This window comes from Malus sylvestris, chromosome 2 (assembly GCF_916048215.2).
Source record: "Malus sylvestris chromosome 2, drMalSylv7.2, whole genome shotgun sequence".
Taxonomy (NCBI): domain Eukaryota; kingdom Viridiplantae; phylum Streptophyta; class Magnoliopsida; order Rosales; family Rosaceae; genus Malus; species Malus sylvestris.
In genome coordinates this window covers 3,300,186-3,314,814 of record NC_062261.1, presented here as the reverse complement: position 1 = coordinate 3,314,814, position 14,629 = coordinate 3,300,186, and the positions used below count along the sequence as shown (strand labels likewise).

Below are 14,629 nucleotides of genomic sequence, written 5' to 3'. Positions count from 1 at the left end.
GTCTGACAAAGTAATTTTATTAAAAGGAATAAGAGTTAAAAGTTATACCAATGCATATTGGCTGGTTCAGTTGACGATATACGTTCAACGTCAGGTTACTTTATATTCATCAAAGGAAACTTAGTTACATAGAGTAAGAAACGAAATGTGATTGACCGTCTTGGGATTTGTGAAATTTTACGACTTAAGTTTCTGCTAAACGATTGAAGTATAAAGCATGATCAGTCCGTGAAATTATTTTGTGCCGATGAAGTTGTCCCTACATTGCACAGAATCCGATACAGCGCGATTGAATAAAAGGAAAACTAATGAAAAGGGCTTGAAAACTTTGAGTTTTAATGATAAGGACAAAATAAAGGGTAAAGTGAATAGTACCAGGATTGACTTTTTAGTGTAAAAATATGATTTTTCGTTAAAGTAAACGGTACCGGTGCTTTTCATTAAAGTTCCCTTGAATAAAACATATTAAATATGATCGATTCTTCACGAAAGAAAAATTGTTAAAGAAATGAGTAGAAAATAATTGAGGCACCGACAATAAATTCCTCCTCGAGATGAATCGAGATACTGCACCATTCGAAATAGCACTCTCTTCTTCTTCTTCACTCTGGTTTTCGAATCCATGGCGAAGGCCAAGGTCACCTTGAAGGTCGGCAACGACGGCGTTGCGGTCATCACCATCTTCAATCCACCTGTCAACGCCTTGGCCATACCGAGTAAACGAGCTAGCCCTGCCTCTGCATTATCAAATCTCTGACGGTTCGTAATTGTTTATTGATATTTTGGTGCTTCTGCAGCTGTAGCTAGCTTGAAGGAGAAATTCGAGGAGGCCGCGAGGCGAAACGACGTCAAGGCGATCGTTTTGACTGGTAATGCAACTTCGATTCTTGCTCTTTCGATTGAATTGTGATGCGGTGACGTTCTGTTCGATTTAGTTCGTCCAAGTTGGAAAATCTAAGCTTAGATTATCGAAAGCTTGAATCTTTTTATTGATTTTCTTTTGCTTTGTGGACGTTTTGTAATTTTTTTTCCTTGTTTTTTGGTTGATGAAGGCTGTGGAGGAAGGTTTTCAGCCGGTTTCGATATCAATGTTTTCGAGAAGGTTCACGAGTCTGGTATGATTGAAATGAACTATGTTGGTCTCACTCTATTTGTAGCATTGAGTTAACTGATGAAATGGATTGAGAACTCACCGTTGTTTCGTGTGGCGTTGTAGGGGATGTTTTGGTTATGCCCGATGTATCTTTTGACTTTGTGCTCAACACACTTGAAGGTATTGTCCCCAATGTTCATTTCGGAAAGGTCAATTACTGGGCTCCATTTTTGCTGCGCAGAGTTAACTGGTTGTGTGTATAACAGGTTCGAAAAAGCCTGTTGTTGCTGCCATCGAAGGACTTGCACTAGGAGGTGGCTTGGAGTTGGCATTGGTTTGTGCTCCCACTCACGAGTGGACAACTACTGGTTTTTGGATTTTTGGTGATAAATTTGCTGTCTGAACCGTAGTGGAATTGCGTCTTATTAGTAAATTTCGTGCAGGGGTGCCATGCACGTATTGCTGCTCCAAGAACTCAACTTGGTCTTCCAGAGTTGTCTCTTGGAGTGATTCCTGGATTAGGAGGTATAACTTTTATTCTACAAAAGCAGGTAAATTGGACACTAAAATAATATCGACTGTTGTACTGAAATGTGAAAATATTGTTGCTATGTAAGGCACACAACGTCTTCCAAGGCTTGCAGGGCTTCAGAAGGCAATTGAAATGATGCTGGTAATTGGCTCCTCTGCTCTTTTTTTTTTATTTGTTTTCAATTTTCTAGTTTTGTGCTTGCAACTATATTCTTTCAATTCTTCATCTACCATATTGATTTGAAAACATTGTCATTTGCTTTGAGGGGACAAAAGGAATAAGAGGAAAATATAGCTTAGTGTGGAACAGTTAGAATTTATTAGAGCTTCATACTGAAATGTTGAGAATTATGAAATTTCTTGTGTTCTATTTCTAAACTATATTTTGTTTGAGCTTTATACCCAAATGTCATGAAATAATTTCTTATGTTCTATCTTGAAACTATATATTTAGTTCCGTACGCTGAACACACGCAGTGTGCTTGTTTTGGACAACTTAAAATTTTACTCAAAATTATTATTCATTATAAGCTCATCTTGCATTGATTCTAATTTAGTACAGCATGTGGTCCTTTTCAGTCATCGAAGCCAATCCTGTCTGAAGAAGGGAAGAAGCTTGGTCTTATAGATGCTATTGCATCTCCTCAAGAGTTGCTGAAAGTATCTAGTTCATGGGCTTTGGAAATTGCAGACAGACGCAAACCATGGTTGCGCTCTCTTCACAGGACAGATAAACTTGCTTCCCTGTCTGAGGCTCGAGAGATACTGAAAATTGCCAGACAACAAGCCAGGAAGACTGCTCCCAATATGCCTCATCACCAAGCATGCCTCAATGTGATCGAGGATGGCATTGTTCATGGAGGATACAGTGGCCTTTTAATGGTAATTTTGATGTCATTGGCTTTGTTTGTTATACATGTTTATTCGTCCTTCATATGTGTAATGGCATGCCGGTTCACATATGTTCTAACAAATTAAATTGTTATTTCAGGAGGCTAAAGTTTCTAAGGAGTTACTTCTAGCAGACACTGCAAAAGGTCTTGTCCATGTTTTTTTTGCCCAACGCGCAACATCAAAGGTACGATCTGATACACAAGTAGCTTCTTTACTAGGTTGCCCGGTCCCTTTTTAATTTTTTTAAATTTTTTTTTCCAGTCCTCTGTCTTTGTGTTGATGACATCTGTTGACAGATTTGGCCCTGAACAACCCTCTCCTGGCTTCTTAATGAGATTTCCCATTTGTTTTATGTTCGTCTGTTTGTTGTAAATGGTTCTGCTTGGCTTTCTAAATCCAGTTATCCACTATTCATCCTTAAGTAATTGAATTTGTATTGATGCTTTTATGCAATGCCTCTGCTAATTATTTAAATTTTGTGAAGAGTGTTTATTATCTTCTGTTGCCAGGAAGCAGTTTCTACATTTTACACTCCTTTTGATTCTTGTTGTATCTACTTAAATTTTAACTTATGCAGGTGCCCAATGTTACTGATGTTGGCCTTAAACCAAGGCAAATAAATAAAGTTGCTATTATTGGGGGAGGTCTGATGGGTTCTGGCATTGCTACAGCCCTTCTCCGCAGCAATATATCTGTGGTTCTAAAGGAAGTCAACTCTGAATATCTTCAGAAGGGCATAGAAAAGATAGAAGGTGGTTACCTCATTGGCAGAATTCTTGAGATTTACCATTTTCCTATGAGTTATGAATGAGTCTTCAGGATTCAGGCTGCAGTCCAGCATATGATTTTTTTTACTATTAATTTTACTTTGGATTTATGAATGAGTCTTCAGGATTCAGGATTCAGGCTGCATTAGATCTTGTTTATTTTAACTGGGAGTCCGTGCTGAGTTTTGTAGCAGATTGGTGGTTCACTTGTTTTCAGATAAATAACAAAATAACACTCTGGCATGGTTTCTTGTGTATGCAGTGCACTGGTGATATGTGAAACCTGAAATCTTCAAATTCTTTATCATTGTTTTTTTGTTTCAACAGGAAACGTTAAAGGCTTAGTAACTAGAAGGGGGCTGACACAGGACAAGGCACAAAAAGCTCTTGCATTGCTTAAAGGTAGTTTGGACTACTCTGACTTCAAAGATGTGGATATGGTCATAGAGGTAGGGAATTTTAGAATGCCATACCAGATGTTTTCAATTTGTTTTTGTTTTTTCTTTCATATTTTCGGACCATTTTCTTAAACCTTCTTTGTTCTGTTAGAGATGATTTCTTGTGCTCATCTGTATTGACCACCTTTTTGGGCTTGATAGCCTGAGCATCTGCTCTCTACTTAATGTTTTTTGTTGTGATGAAATGTATTATCTACATATTACCTCTTGAATTTCTGTTTGAAAGTCATTTGATACAATTATTCCTTGTTTGCAGGCCGTCATTGAAAGTGTTCCTCTCAAACAAAAAATCTTTAGTGAACTCGAGAAAGTTTGTCCTCCTCACTGCGTATTGGCTACAAACACATCCACTATTGACCTCAATGTTGTTGGAGAAGAGACAAACTCTCATGATCGCATTGTGGGGGCACATTTTTTCAGGTTATCATGCATTTTTCTTCCCAGGAGCACACTGCTGTACCACTCGAAGAAAAGAAACACGCTTTTTTTCCACTTAGAAATGTTTTATTCAGCTAAAACCATTTTTTGTCATTGTTTTTAATATATGCACTGATAGTTATGGTGGAATGCTTTTTGTTTATACTCTATACTTAATTTTGAATTGTTCTTTGATGGACAGTCCTGCTCATTTGATGCCTCTTCTTGAAATAGTACGGACAGAGAAGACTTCAGCACAAGTTGTTCTTGATCTTTTTACTGTTGGAAAAATAATAAAGAAAGTTCCTGTTGTGGTTGGTAACTGCACAGGCTTTGCCGTCAATCGAGCATTCTTTCCCTACTCACAGAGTGCCCATTTATTGATCAATTTAGGAGTGGATGTGTTCAGAATTGACAGGATCATCAGGGATTTTGGCCTACCTATGGGTCCATTCCAGTAACTTTCTTCCTTTTTACCTAGATTTCCTGTTTTCTTTTGTTCATTTTAGAGGGCGAGCCTTAGCACAACGGAAAGGTTGCTCCTTTGTGACCAAAAAAGATCATGGGTTCGAGTTATAGAAATAGCCTCTTTGCAAGGGTAGGGCTGCATACGATAGACGTTCCTCCCCCGACCCTTGCAAAACAAAGAGCCTTGTTGGCTTGGGGTCGCCCCTTATTCTGTTCATCTTAACATAGGATCTAGCATCTTTGAGGAATGTTTATGCCTACTGATCATAGAATTAAGAACTACATTGTTGATTATATCTAGTGCTCTTGACTTGCAGGCTTCAAGACTTGGGAGGCTACGGAGTAGCCCTTGCTGCTGGAAAGGAATTATCTCATGCTTTCCCTGATCGCACATCTAAATCTCCGTTGGTTGAGATCTTAATAAAAAATGGACGCAATGGTAATCTAGAACTTCAGTAATTTTATTAGATCATCCTTTTTCGGAAAGAACTCATGAAGGACAAACTGAAAGCTTTCCCATAACTGTAGGATTACATCAAGGCTCATCCTTAAGTCCTTACCTTTTTGCGTTGGTAATGGATGAGTTAACAGGACATATTCAAGATGATATTCCTTGGTGTATGCTTTTCGCAGACGATATAGTGTTGATAGATGAAACTCAGGAAGGGGTAAATGCAAAGCTTAACCTTTGGAAAGAAGTGTTGGAATCTAAAGGTCTTCGCCTAAGCCGATCAAAGACAGAATATATGGAGTGCAAGTTCAGTGCAAATGGAGGCCAAAACGAGTTAGGGGTGAGGATCGGTGATCAAGAAATACCAAAGAGCGATCGTTTTCGTTACCTAGGATCTATCTTGCAAAAGAACGGAGAATTAGATGGAGATCTCAACCATAGAATACAAGCTGGATGGATGAAGTGGAAGAGTGCATCCGGCGTGTTGTGTGACCGCCGTATGCCACTGAAGCTCAAGGGAAAATTTTATAGGACGGCAATAAGGCCGGCGATGCTGTATGGCACAGAATGTTGGGCGGTGAAGCATCAACACGTACACAAAATGGGTGTAGCGGAGATGAGGATGCTTCGTTGGATGTGTGGGCACACGAGAAAGGATAAGATTAGGAATGAGGATATCCGGGGTAAAGTAGGAGTAGCCGAAATTGAAGGAAAGATAAGAGAAAATCGGTTACGGTGGTTTGGACATGTGCAAAGAAGGCCTACTGACGCTCCGATTAGAAGATGCGACTATGGGACAGAGGTTCAGGGCCGAAGGGGTAGAGGAAGACCTAGGAAAACTTTGGAAGAGACTCTAAGAAAAGACTTAGAGTACTTGGATCTAACGAAGGACATGACACAGGACCGAGCACAATGGCGTTCTAAGATTCATGTAGCCGATCCCACTCAGTGACTTGGATTTTCCAAGTCTCCAACCGAGAAGTTTTCCTCACTCAGGAAATTAAGGGAACACTACCTCAACCTACATGCTCCACTCACAAAGCTCCAACAAAAGAAAATTCAAAGAACTTAGCGAAGAAGGCTTTGGTGTATTTAACACAATACGTTGAAATGAAGGAAAGCTTATTTATTGATATCCCCGATAAGCTACAAATATGTACATATACATGAGTCAAAATAAACAAACAAGAGAGAGCCTTCACAAAGGTTGCTTAGGAGAAGTCGCAGCAGTCGGTAGAGCCCCAGAAAGAGAAGGCACCGGAGGGGGATCATTTGGAGCCTCAGTACTGGACAGAACCCTAGAAGGAGGAGGCATCAGAGGTTGATCATTTGGAGCTTCATTACGCGGTACAGCCCCAGAAGACGAAGGCAATAAATGCCTTTGGAACAAACCCACAAATCTCTGATGATCAAGTAAAACCTGACCATCAGATTCCTTCATCTGGTCCAGCTTCCTCTTCATGTTTGTAGCATAGTCATGTGCGAGACGGTGCAACTGTTTATTCTCATGTTTGAGCCCTCTAATCTCCTGTTTGAGACTCATCACTTCAGCCCCCAATGATTCGAACTTGGCGGGTTCGAGCAAATAGGCGTTGGGCCATATTAGACACAGAACCTGCACACTGAACACTGAGAGCCAGAGAATCCTTAACAGCTAACTCATCAGATCGTTTGGAAAGTAGTCTGTTATCTTTGGGAGTGAGAAGGTTCCTGGCCACCACCGCAGCGGTCATATCATTCTTCATAACGGAATCCCCAACGGTAAGAGGACCAGTAGGGGAGACGAAGGATGGGCGCCATATGTTGTCTGGAGAAGGCGGGGCTGCCTCTTCAACAAGGTTCAAGTCAAAACGACGGTCGGAGGGGCCAGACATTTTCAAAGGTGTTGAAGAGAGAAGAGGTCGAACAAATCAAGATCTTAGAAGTGTAAGAATGGAGCTTCTACTGGTGGAGATTCAAGTGTGCTTTGGAACTTAATGTCAGCCCCTATAAAAATCTGCACTCGACGGAGCTTCAGAAATCGAAGAGGCGCCTGCTCAGAAATCGAAGAGGCGTTTGCTTTCTCAAAAGCTGGGCTGCTCAGAGACCACGAGGGTCGATCTCAGAAATCGAAGAGGCGTCTGCTTTCTCAAAAGTTGGGCTGCTCAAAGACCACGAAGGCCGATCTCAGAAATCGAAGAGGCGCTTGCTTTCTCAAAAGTTGGGCTGCTCAGAGACCACGAGGGCCGATCTCAGAAATCGAAGAGGCACCTACTTTTCCAGCCTTGGCAGCACCTGTCACACGCACACTCAGCTTTGCGGAAATTATGGGCATTCTGTCGAAGACTTCTGGTGAAGTAGAAAGCACATGAGTCTTACTGTTCAATCACCCACTTCCCACACGCAATAGTAGCTCATGTGTATCACAGATAACTTTGCCAAAGTTCTCTGCCAAAGTTGAGCACGTGAAGCTTGCAGCTTCCACTACATCGCTCTGACCAAGACGGGTAAAAGAATAGCAAAGAAACAGCACTAACAAAGTTTAGACACATAAATTTTGAAGGTCTAGCTACCCCATATTATTACCCACAAGGGTAAAGGAACACTATCACTGCTGGATAATTGGAAAGTCCCTGTGTGTCAACCTCTGTGCTTCGTGGCAAGGTAGACTAGCAAACATGCCCAACCTTTACTCACATTCGAGAAAACACTCCCAACAAGATTGCTTGCTCCAAAATCGAAGAGGCACTGTCCTCCGAATCTCGAGAGCCAGACTCCCAACATGACTACTTTCTCAAAAATCGAAGAGAGGGTAAAGGTACAGTACCATTGCTGGATAATTGGAAAGTCCCTGTGTGTCAACCTCTGTGCTTCGTGGCAAGGTAGACTAGCAAACATGCCCAACCTTTACTCACATTCGAGAAAACACTCCCAACAAGATTGCTTGCTCCAAAATCGAAGAGCCACCGCCCTCCGAATCTCGAGAGCCAGACTCCCAACATGATTACTTTCTCAAAAATCGAAGAGACACCGCTCTCCGAATCTCGAGAGCCAGACCCCCAGCATGATTGCTTTCTAAAAAATCGAAGAGACATCGTTCTCCGAATCTCGAGAGCCAGATCCCTGATAGGATTGCTTGTTCGAAAACCGAAGAGGCAACACTTTCCCAACTACAAGAGCCGGATCTCCTTGGATAAAGCTGTCTGTAATCTTCACACGCAACATCAGCTTTCCACATACCACATACCACTTTTTCAAAGTGCTCTGACAGGGTAAAGGAATAGCATTACTACTTGTTGTTAAGGAGACTCCTATATATGTCAACCTCCATCCCCAACGGACAGACAGACCTGCAAAAATGCTCAACCCTTCCTCATATATGAGAGGGCACTCTCAACGAAGCCTTTCGAAATATTCAGCTTTCTTTCCCCCCGATAATACCTCTGCAAACAAGTTATACTAGAGCAAGAATATCTCATATCATCAGGGTTAAAAGCAAGAGTATCACATATCATGCTTTTTCCCTGTCTTTTCCTTTGGCCTTGTTCTTACCTGCAAGACAAGGAGAAAGAGAGCAATCAGTCAGCACTTGGAATCAAGCTTCCAGCCAGGAACTGACTGCCTGGAACTTACTTACCTGACATTGCTCTCGAGTACTCATCTTCAACATCTTATGCTTCCAGGGAAGATACCGCATCTGCCTGAGGAACAGATAGGGCAAGTGAGAAGGATACAAGGAAGCATGTGGAGACAAGCGTAACAGCACACGTGCCGATACATCCATTACTCTGTCAAAGCAAAAGTATCCCATATCAGTAGGGTCGAACGTACTCTAGATTTGATGGACTTGTTTTGACCCTCAAATTCTTCAGTCGGCCTTATACTCTGGAGGAAACCAGAAAACCCTCCAGCTCAGTTCAAGAATAAGCCTGTGGAAAGTTACTTCTTCAAAGCAAAAGTATCCCATATCATCTCTTCTCATTTTTCTTCTCTTTATCCTTCATGCTGCCTGCAAGATAGGGAGAATGTGAACAATCAGCCGGAGCTCTGATTGCTTACCTTGTCTGTCACCTCTTTCAGCAAATCCCCTAGCTCGGCAACTTGAGGGATTCCTACTACATGGTTTGTATCGCGCTTGACCAAGCCTGAAACTACAAGTAAGCTTCAAGTGAAATTGATACATTACCTTGTGCATCTCCACCAGTTAAAGATACCACCCCTGGATGGAGGAAGAGTACTTCCAGAGAAGATGCCACATCTACCTATGAGACAGATAAGGCAAGTCAAGACGATACCACATTCCGATACTTAGAAGTTTCGTGATTACGAGATCATTCTCCCACAATATTTCCTAATGTCATTTGTACTAAATCATTCACCTGTACTCACTAAAGGAAAGCTTGAACCTATGTACTTGTGTAAACCCTTCACAATTAATGAGAACTCCTCTATTCCGTGGACGTAGCCAATCTGGGTGAACCACGTACATCTTGTGTTTGCTTTCCTATCTATATCCATTTATATACTTATCCACACTAATGATCGGAGCAATCTAGCGAAGATCACAAAAAGCGACCGTTTTCGCTATCTAGGATATATCGTGCAAGAGAACGGAGAATTAGAGAGAGATCTCAACCATAGAATAGAAGTTGGATAGATGAAGTGTAAGAGTGCATCCGGCGGGTTGTGTGACCGTCGTAGGCCACTGAAGCTCAAGGGAAAATTTTATAGGACGGCAATAAGGCCAGCGATGTTGTATGGCACAGAATGTTGGGCGGTGAAGCATCAACACGTACACAAAATGGGTGTGGCGGAGACGAGGATGCTTCGTGGGATGTGTGGGCACACAAGAAATGATAAGATTGGAAATGAGGATATTCGAGGTAAAGTAGGAGTGGCCGAAATTGAAGGAAAGATGAGAGAAAATCGGTTCCGGTGATTTGGACATGTGCAAAGAAGGCCTACTGACGCTCCGGTTCGAAGATGTGACTACGGGACAGAGGTTCAGGGCCAAAGGGGTAGAGGAAGACCTAGGAAAACTTTGGAAGAGACTCTAAGAAAAGACTTAGAGTACTTGGTTCTAACGGAGGACATGACACAAAACCGAGCGCAATGGCGTTCTAGGATTCATATAGCCGACCCCACTTAGTGGGAAAAGGCTTTGTTGTTGTTGTTGTTGTTGTTGTATCCTTTTTCGGAAAGAAGGTGGAGAGGGGTATTGTAACATGTTTTTTGTTCTAACTGCTTTGTGCTTTTGGCATTTCAGGTAAAAACAACGGAAAAGGATATTACGTTTATGAGAAGGGAAGCAAGCCAAAACCTGATCTTTCTGTCCTACCACTTATTGAGGAATCTAGACGAGTTTCCAATATCATGCCTGATGGAAAGGTACTTTTTCTGTACGTCAGAAGATAGATTCTCATTTATGCACAGTAGTACTCTAAGTGGAATTCTGTCTTGCTGTTACGGGCTTAGTAGTTGCTTTAAATAATGCATTCTTAGCTATCATGCTCAACGTGTTTGCTGGACTATGGCTTGCAGCCTTTGACTGTTACAGACCAAGAAATTCTGGAGATGATGCTGTTTCCTGCGGTGAATGAGGCATGTCGTATTCTAGATGAAGGAATAGTTATTCGAGCATCAGACCTTGACATCGCATCTGTTCTTGGGATGAGTTTCCCCTCTTACCGGTGAGTTCTATTTTGACCCTCGTGTCTGCTTGAACTTTAGATGTTTGAAATATTCGCCTCTCTACTCGTGCAGCTAATGGAGAGGGCTGATTGTTTGATCTGGACATCTGAGGTGCAAGGCAATGGATCCCTTGCGGGATCAACTGTCCGGACTTGAACAACCCTCTCCATTTTTGTACAAGCTTGTTGCAGTTGTGTACTATTAGTGTTTTCACTTGGTTGACAGTAACGATCTTGTTAGTTAATGTACATGCTTGATTTCACATCGTTGTTTCTTACATGGCAGGGGCGGTATTGTGTTCTGGGCAGACCTCGTTGGCCCGAAACACATATACGCTAGTCTCAAGAAATGGTCCGGAACATATGGCAACTTTTTCAAACCATCAAGGTTTTTGGAAGAAAGAGCAACAAGAGGGTTGCCTCTGGTAAGAACAACTATTCTTATTTTCGTACTTAAATTTTTCCCCTTTTGAAGTAAACATGAGGCATTTTTTTTCTTGCGCTGCAGAGTGCACCAGTGTCGTCGTCCCCGTCTTCAAGGTCACGCATGTAAGCAGATGAAACCTATTTTCGACCGGTTTTCGAGCACATTCAGTATTTAGGAAAATAAGATTCGGGTGCTCATTTGCGTGGTTGAATTCTTCAATGTACTCTTCTCACATAGGAGGCAAGATACGTATTACAACTTCAACTTACAAGACAAGAATAAATAAACAAAAAAGTCTACGCTAATTACAAGGAATCATATAGGGAACAAAGCCCGCTAATTACGTCAAACAGTCAACTTATGCCAGCACTCCTCAAGTTGGTGTATAAATGTCGTTGATGCCCAACTTGTTGAGTGAGTTGTAGGATGTTTGACTTCCAACTGCCTTTGTTAAAATATATGCTAGTTGATCTTTTGATTTCACGAAAGGAAATTGAATGATGTTTGCGTCTAACTTCTCCTTCAACATGTTTGGTTCAACCACGCTTAGCCCCAGTTTGGGGTTGAGGTGATTTTAAAAAAAGCTCATATGAAAAAAAAGCTGGGAGTGTTTTTGGTGTTTGGTAAACTTAAAAAAATGGCTTATTTTGGAAGCTGCTGTGAGAATAAGCTGAAATCAAAGGAAAAAGCTGAAGCTGCAATTTGTAGCTTTGGAAAACTGGCTTTTTTTCAAAGCACATAGAACTACAGTGCTCCTTTAATGAAAAGATCCATTATCAGACTGTTTTTTTTTCCAAAATCACTTTTACAAAAAAGTTTACCAAACACTCTGCTGATTTATTTCACAGCCACTTATTCTCACAGCACAGCCGCTTATTCTCACAGCAGCTTTTTTTCAAAGCACAGCAATACCAAACCAGCCCTTAATTAGATTATGAGAAATATTAATGGCAGCCTTGTCATCACATAACAACTTTGTTGCAAGTGTCGGCGGATACCCAAGTTCTGTAAGCAACAGCTGAAGCCTTCATATATCACATAATCTTTTTACCAGACCTATATACTCCGTTGCTGCACTTGACAAAACCACGCACGAGGTGATTGCTTCAGTCCATACATAGCTTTGTTCAGTTTACACATTACTCTTGATTGTGTAAGTGATGTATACCCTAGTGGAATGTTCATATACACTTCCTCATTAAAATTTCCATGTAGAAAGACGTTCTTCACATCAAATTGTTGTAAGCTAATCTAGGTTTGCTGCCAATGAAAGCAACACTCTTACTGTCTTGAATTTTGCTGCTAGAGCAAATGTCTCTGTGTAGTCAAGACAATAGGTTTGAGTATAACTTTTGGCAACCAATTAGGCCTTGTACCTCTCAATGGATTTGTTTGTACCATACTTGACCAATCCCGAAACTATTGAGCACCGGTCAACGTTATACTATCAAGGATCCACAAGAGTTTCCCTCCAACCAGGAGGCCAATCACAGCGTGACACGTGTCGATTGTTGTGCTAGGATAGCACCAAACCTTTTAGAACCAACTCTTTTTAACCCACAGGAAATATATCAAATGAAATGCAAGAACAAAATATTAAAGACACCAAGATTTTAACGAGGTTCCTCAACAGTCAGTGTAACTGGAGTACGTCCTCGGAGCAGTAGGAGCTCACCCAATAATCCACTATCAACCAAATGGGAGTTTACAAAGTGTTGGCAATCTCACAACCCAAATAACCCAATACACCCAATAGCTCTCACACACCACAGAAACAAATAGAGAAAGAAATATAATGTATAATTTCTTCTCTATACATATAGCTCAAAGCTATTACAACAATAATTATGATGGATGATTGCTAACCAAAAAGAAGAGCACTTTCTTCTTCTCTTCAACGAAGGGTTGCTGCACCCTTTCTATTTTTCTGATGCTCTGCAGCTTGCACTCCTTTTCTCAGCAGCTCTCTCCTCTCTCTTCTCTAAAACAAAATGAGCTTTATTTATCACACTTAGTGCTCCAACCGAAACCCCCTTATTCTTTTCTTTAAAAAAAAAGCCAAAGAGACATCATCGTTTTCTTTTCCCCAAAACAAGGAAGAAACATAATCATGTTGTCCCCTTTTTTTTCTTTTGATTTGTTTATTAGCTAAAAGGTGATGTTGAGTTGCCACTTGGCCACAATTCAACAATCTCCACCTTGGCCAAGTCCCGAAAATGTCATGATAAGCCAACCAACACAATTGATCCAAAAAATCACTCCCAAACACTAGCAAGAGAACAACTCATGACGAGCCAAATGCTCCAAAACTCCTACTGCTCATCGCCTTCTTTATATAGGCAAAATGTGAGCCAAGTTCAAACAGTGAACAAACTTGGCTACACCAACAACCTTAGTCAACATATCAGCGGGGTTGTCTTTAGTTGGAATCTTCTGGAGAATGATTTCTCCTTCACCAATGACTTCACGCACAAAGTGATAACGCACATCTATGTGCTTGGTCCTCGCATGATGAACCTGATACTTAGCCAAATAAATGGCACTCTGACTATCACAATGTACCTCCACCTGCTTCTGATCAACCCCCAAATCTTTAATCAGCCCATGTATCCAAATGGTCTCCTTTATAGCTTCAGCAACTCCCATATATTCAGCCTCTGTAGTAGACAAGGCAACAGACGATTGCAAAATGGACCTCCAACAAACTGGTCATTTAGCTATAGTAAACACATAGCCTGTAGTAGACTTCCTTCCATCCAGATCACCTGCATAATCTGAATCAACATAACCAACTGCAAAATGACCAATACCAGAGTCATCCCTCTCAAAGCATAAACCAACATCTCAAGTACCATGGAGATACCTCAATATCCACTTAGCTGCTTGCCAATGCTCTTTACCTGGATTATGCATATATCGACTCACCATGCCAATTGCATGAGCAATATCCGATCTAGAGCATACCATTGCATACATCAAACTACCAACCAAATTTGCCTATGGTATATTTTTCATTTGCAGCTTCTCTTTATCAGTTTTAGGACACTGTAGAGAACTCAATTTAAAATGAGGAGCCAAAGGGGTACTAACCGGTTTGGTTGAATCATGAACTCCAAACTTCCGAATCAACTTCTCAAGGTATTGTCTTTGATTCAAACTGATCAAACCCTTCTCTCTATCTTTAGTGATCTCCATGCCAAGGATCTTCTTCGCTTCACCAAGATCCTTCATCTCAAACTCATTCTTCATTTGCTTCTTCAATTTCTCAATCTCTTCGACATTCTTTGAGGCAATCAACATATCATCAACATATATCAACAAATAAATGAAAGACCCATCTTGCAACTTCTTGAAGTACACACAATGATCATATTGACTTCTAGAATAATTTTGGCCTCTCATAAATTTATCAAACCTCAAATACCATTGCCTTGGAGATTGCTTCAAGCCATAT

The 14,629-nt window shown here is 41.1% G+C and overlaps 1 protein-coding gene across 1 annotated transcript; it reads left to right on the top strand.

The window, feature by feature from the left end:
• The first annotated feature begins 471 nt into the window (after nucleotides 1-471).
• On the top strand, nucleotides 472-11,689 carry LOC126594136 (peroxisomal fatty acid beta-oxidation multifunctional protein AIM1-like). Its single transcript, XM_050260349.1, has 18 exons — nucleotides 472-716; nucleotides 798-869; nucleotides 1,053-1,115; nucleotides 1,217-1,273; nucleotides 1,360-1,427; nucleotides 1,537-1,618; nucleotides 1,711-1,766; nucleotides 2,204-2,506; nucleotides 2,616-2,702; nucleotides 3,096-3,270; nucleotides 3,613-3,734; nucleotides 4,000-4,163; nucleotides 4,363-4,617; nucleotides 4,946-5,067; nucleotides 10,325-10,446; nucleotides 10,600-10,748; nucleotides 11,035-11,173; nucleotides 11,257-11,689. The coding sequence occupies exons 1-18, from the start codon at nucleotides 623-625 to the stop codon at nucleotides 11,299-11,301; spliced, it is 2,175 nt and encodes a 724-aa protein (XP_050116306.1). The 5' UTR covers nucleotides 472-622; the 3' UTR covers nucleotides 11,302-11,689.
• The last annotated feature ends 2,940 nt before the right edge of the window (nucleotides 11,690-14,629 follow it).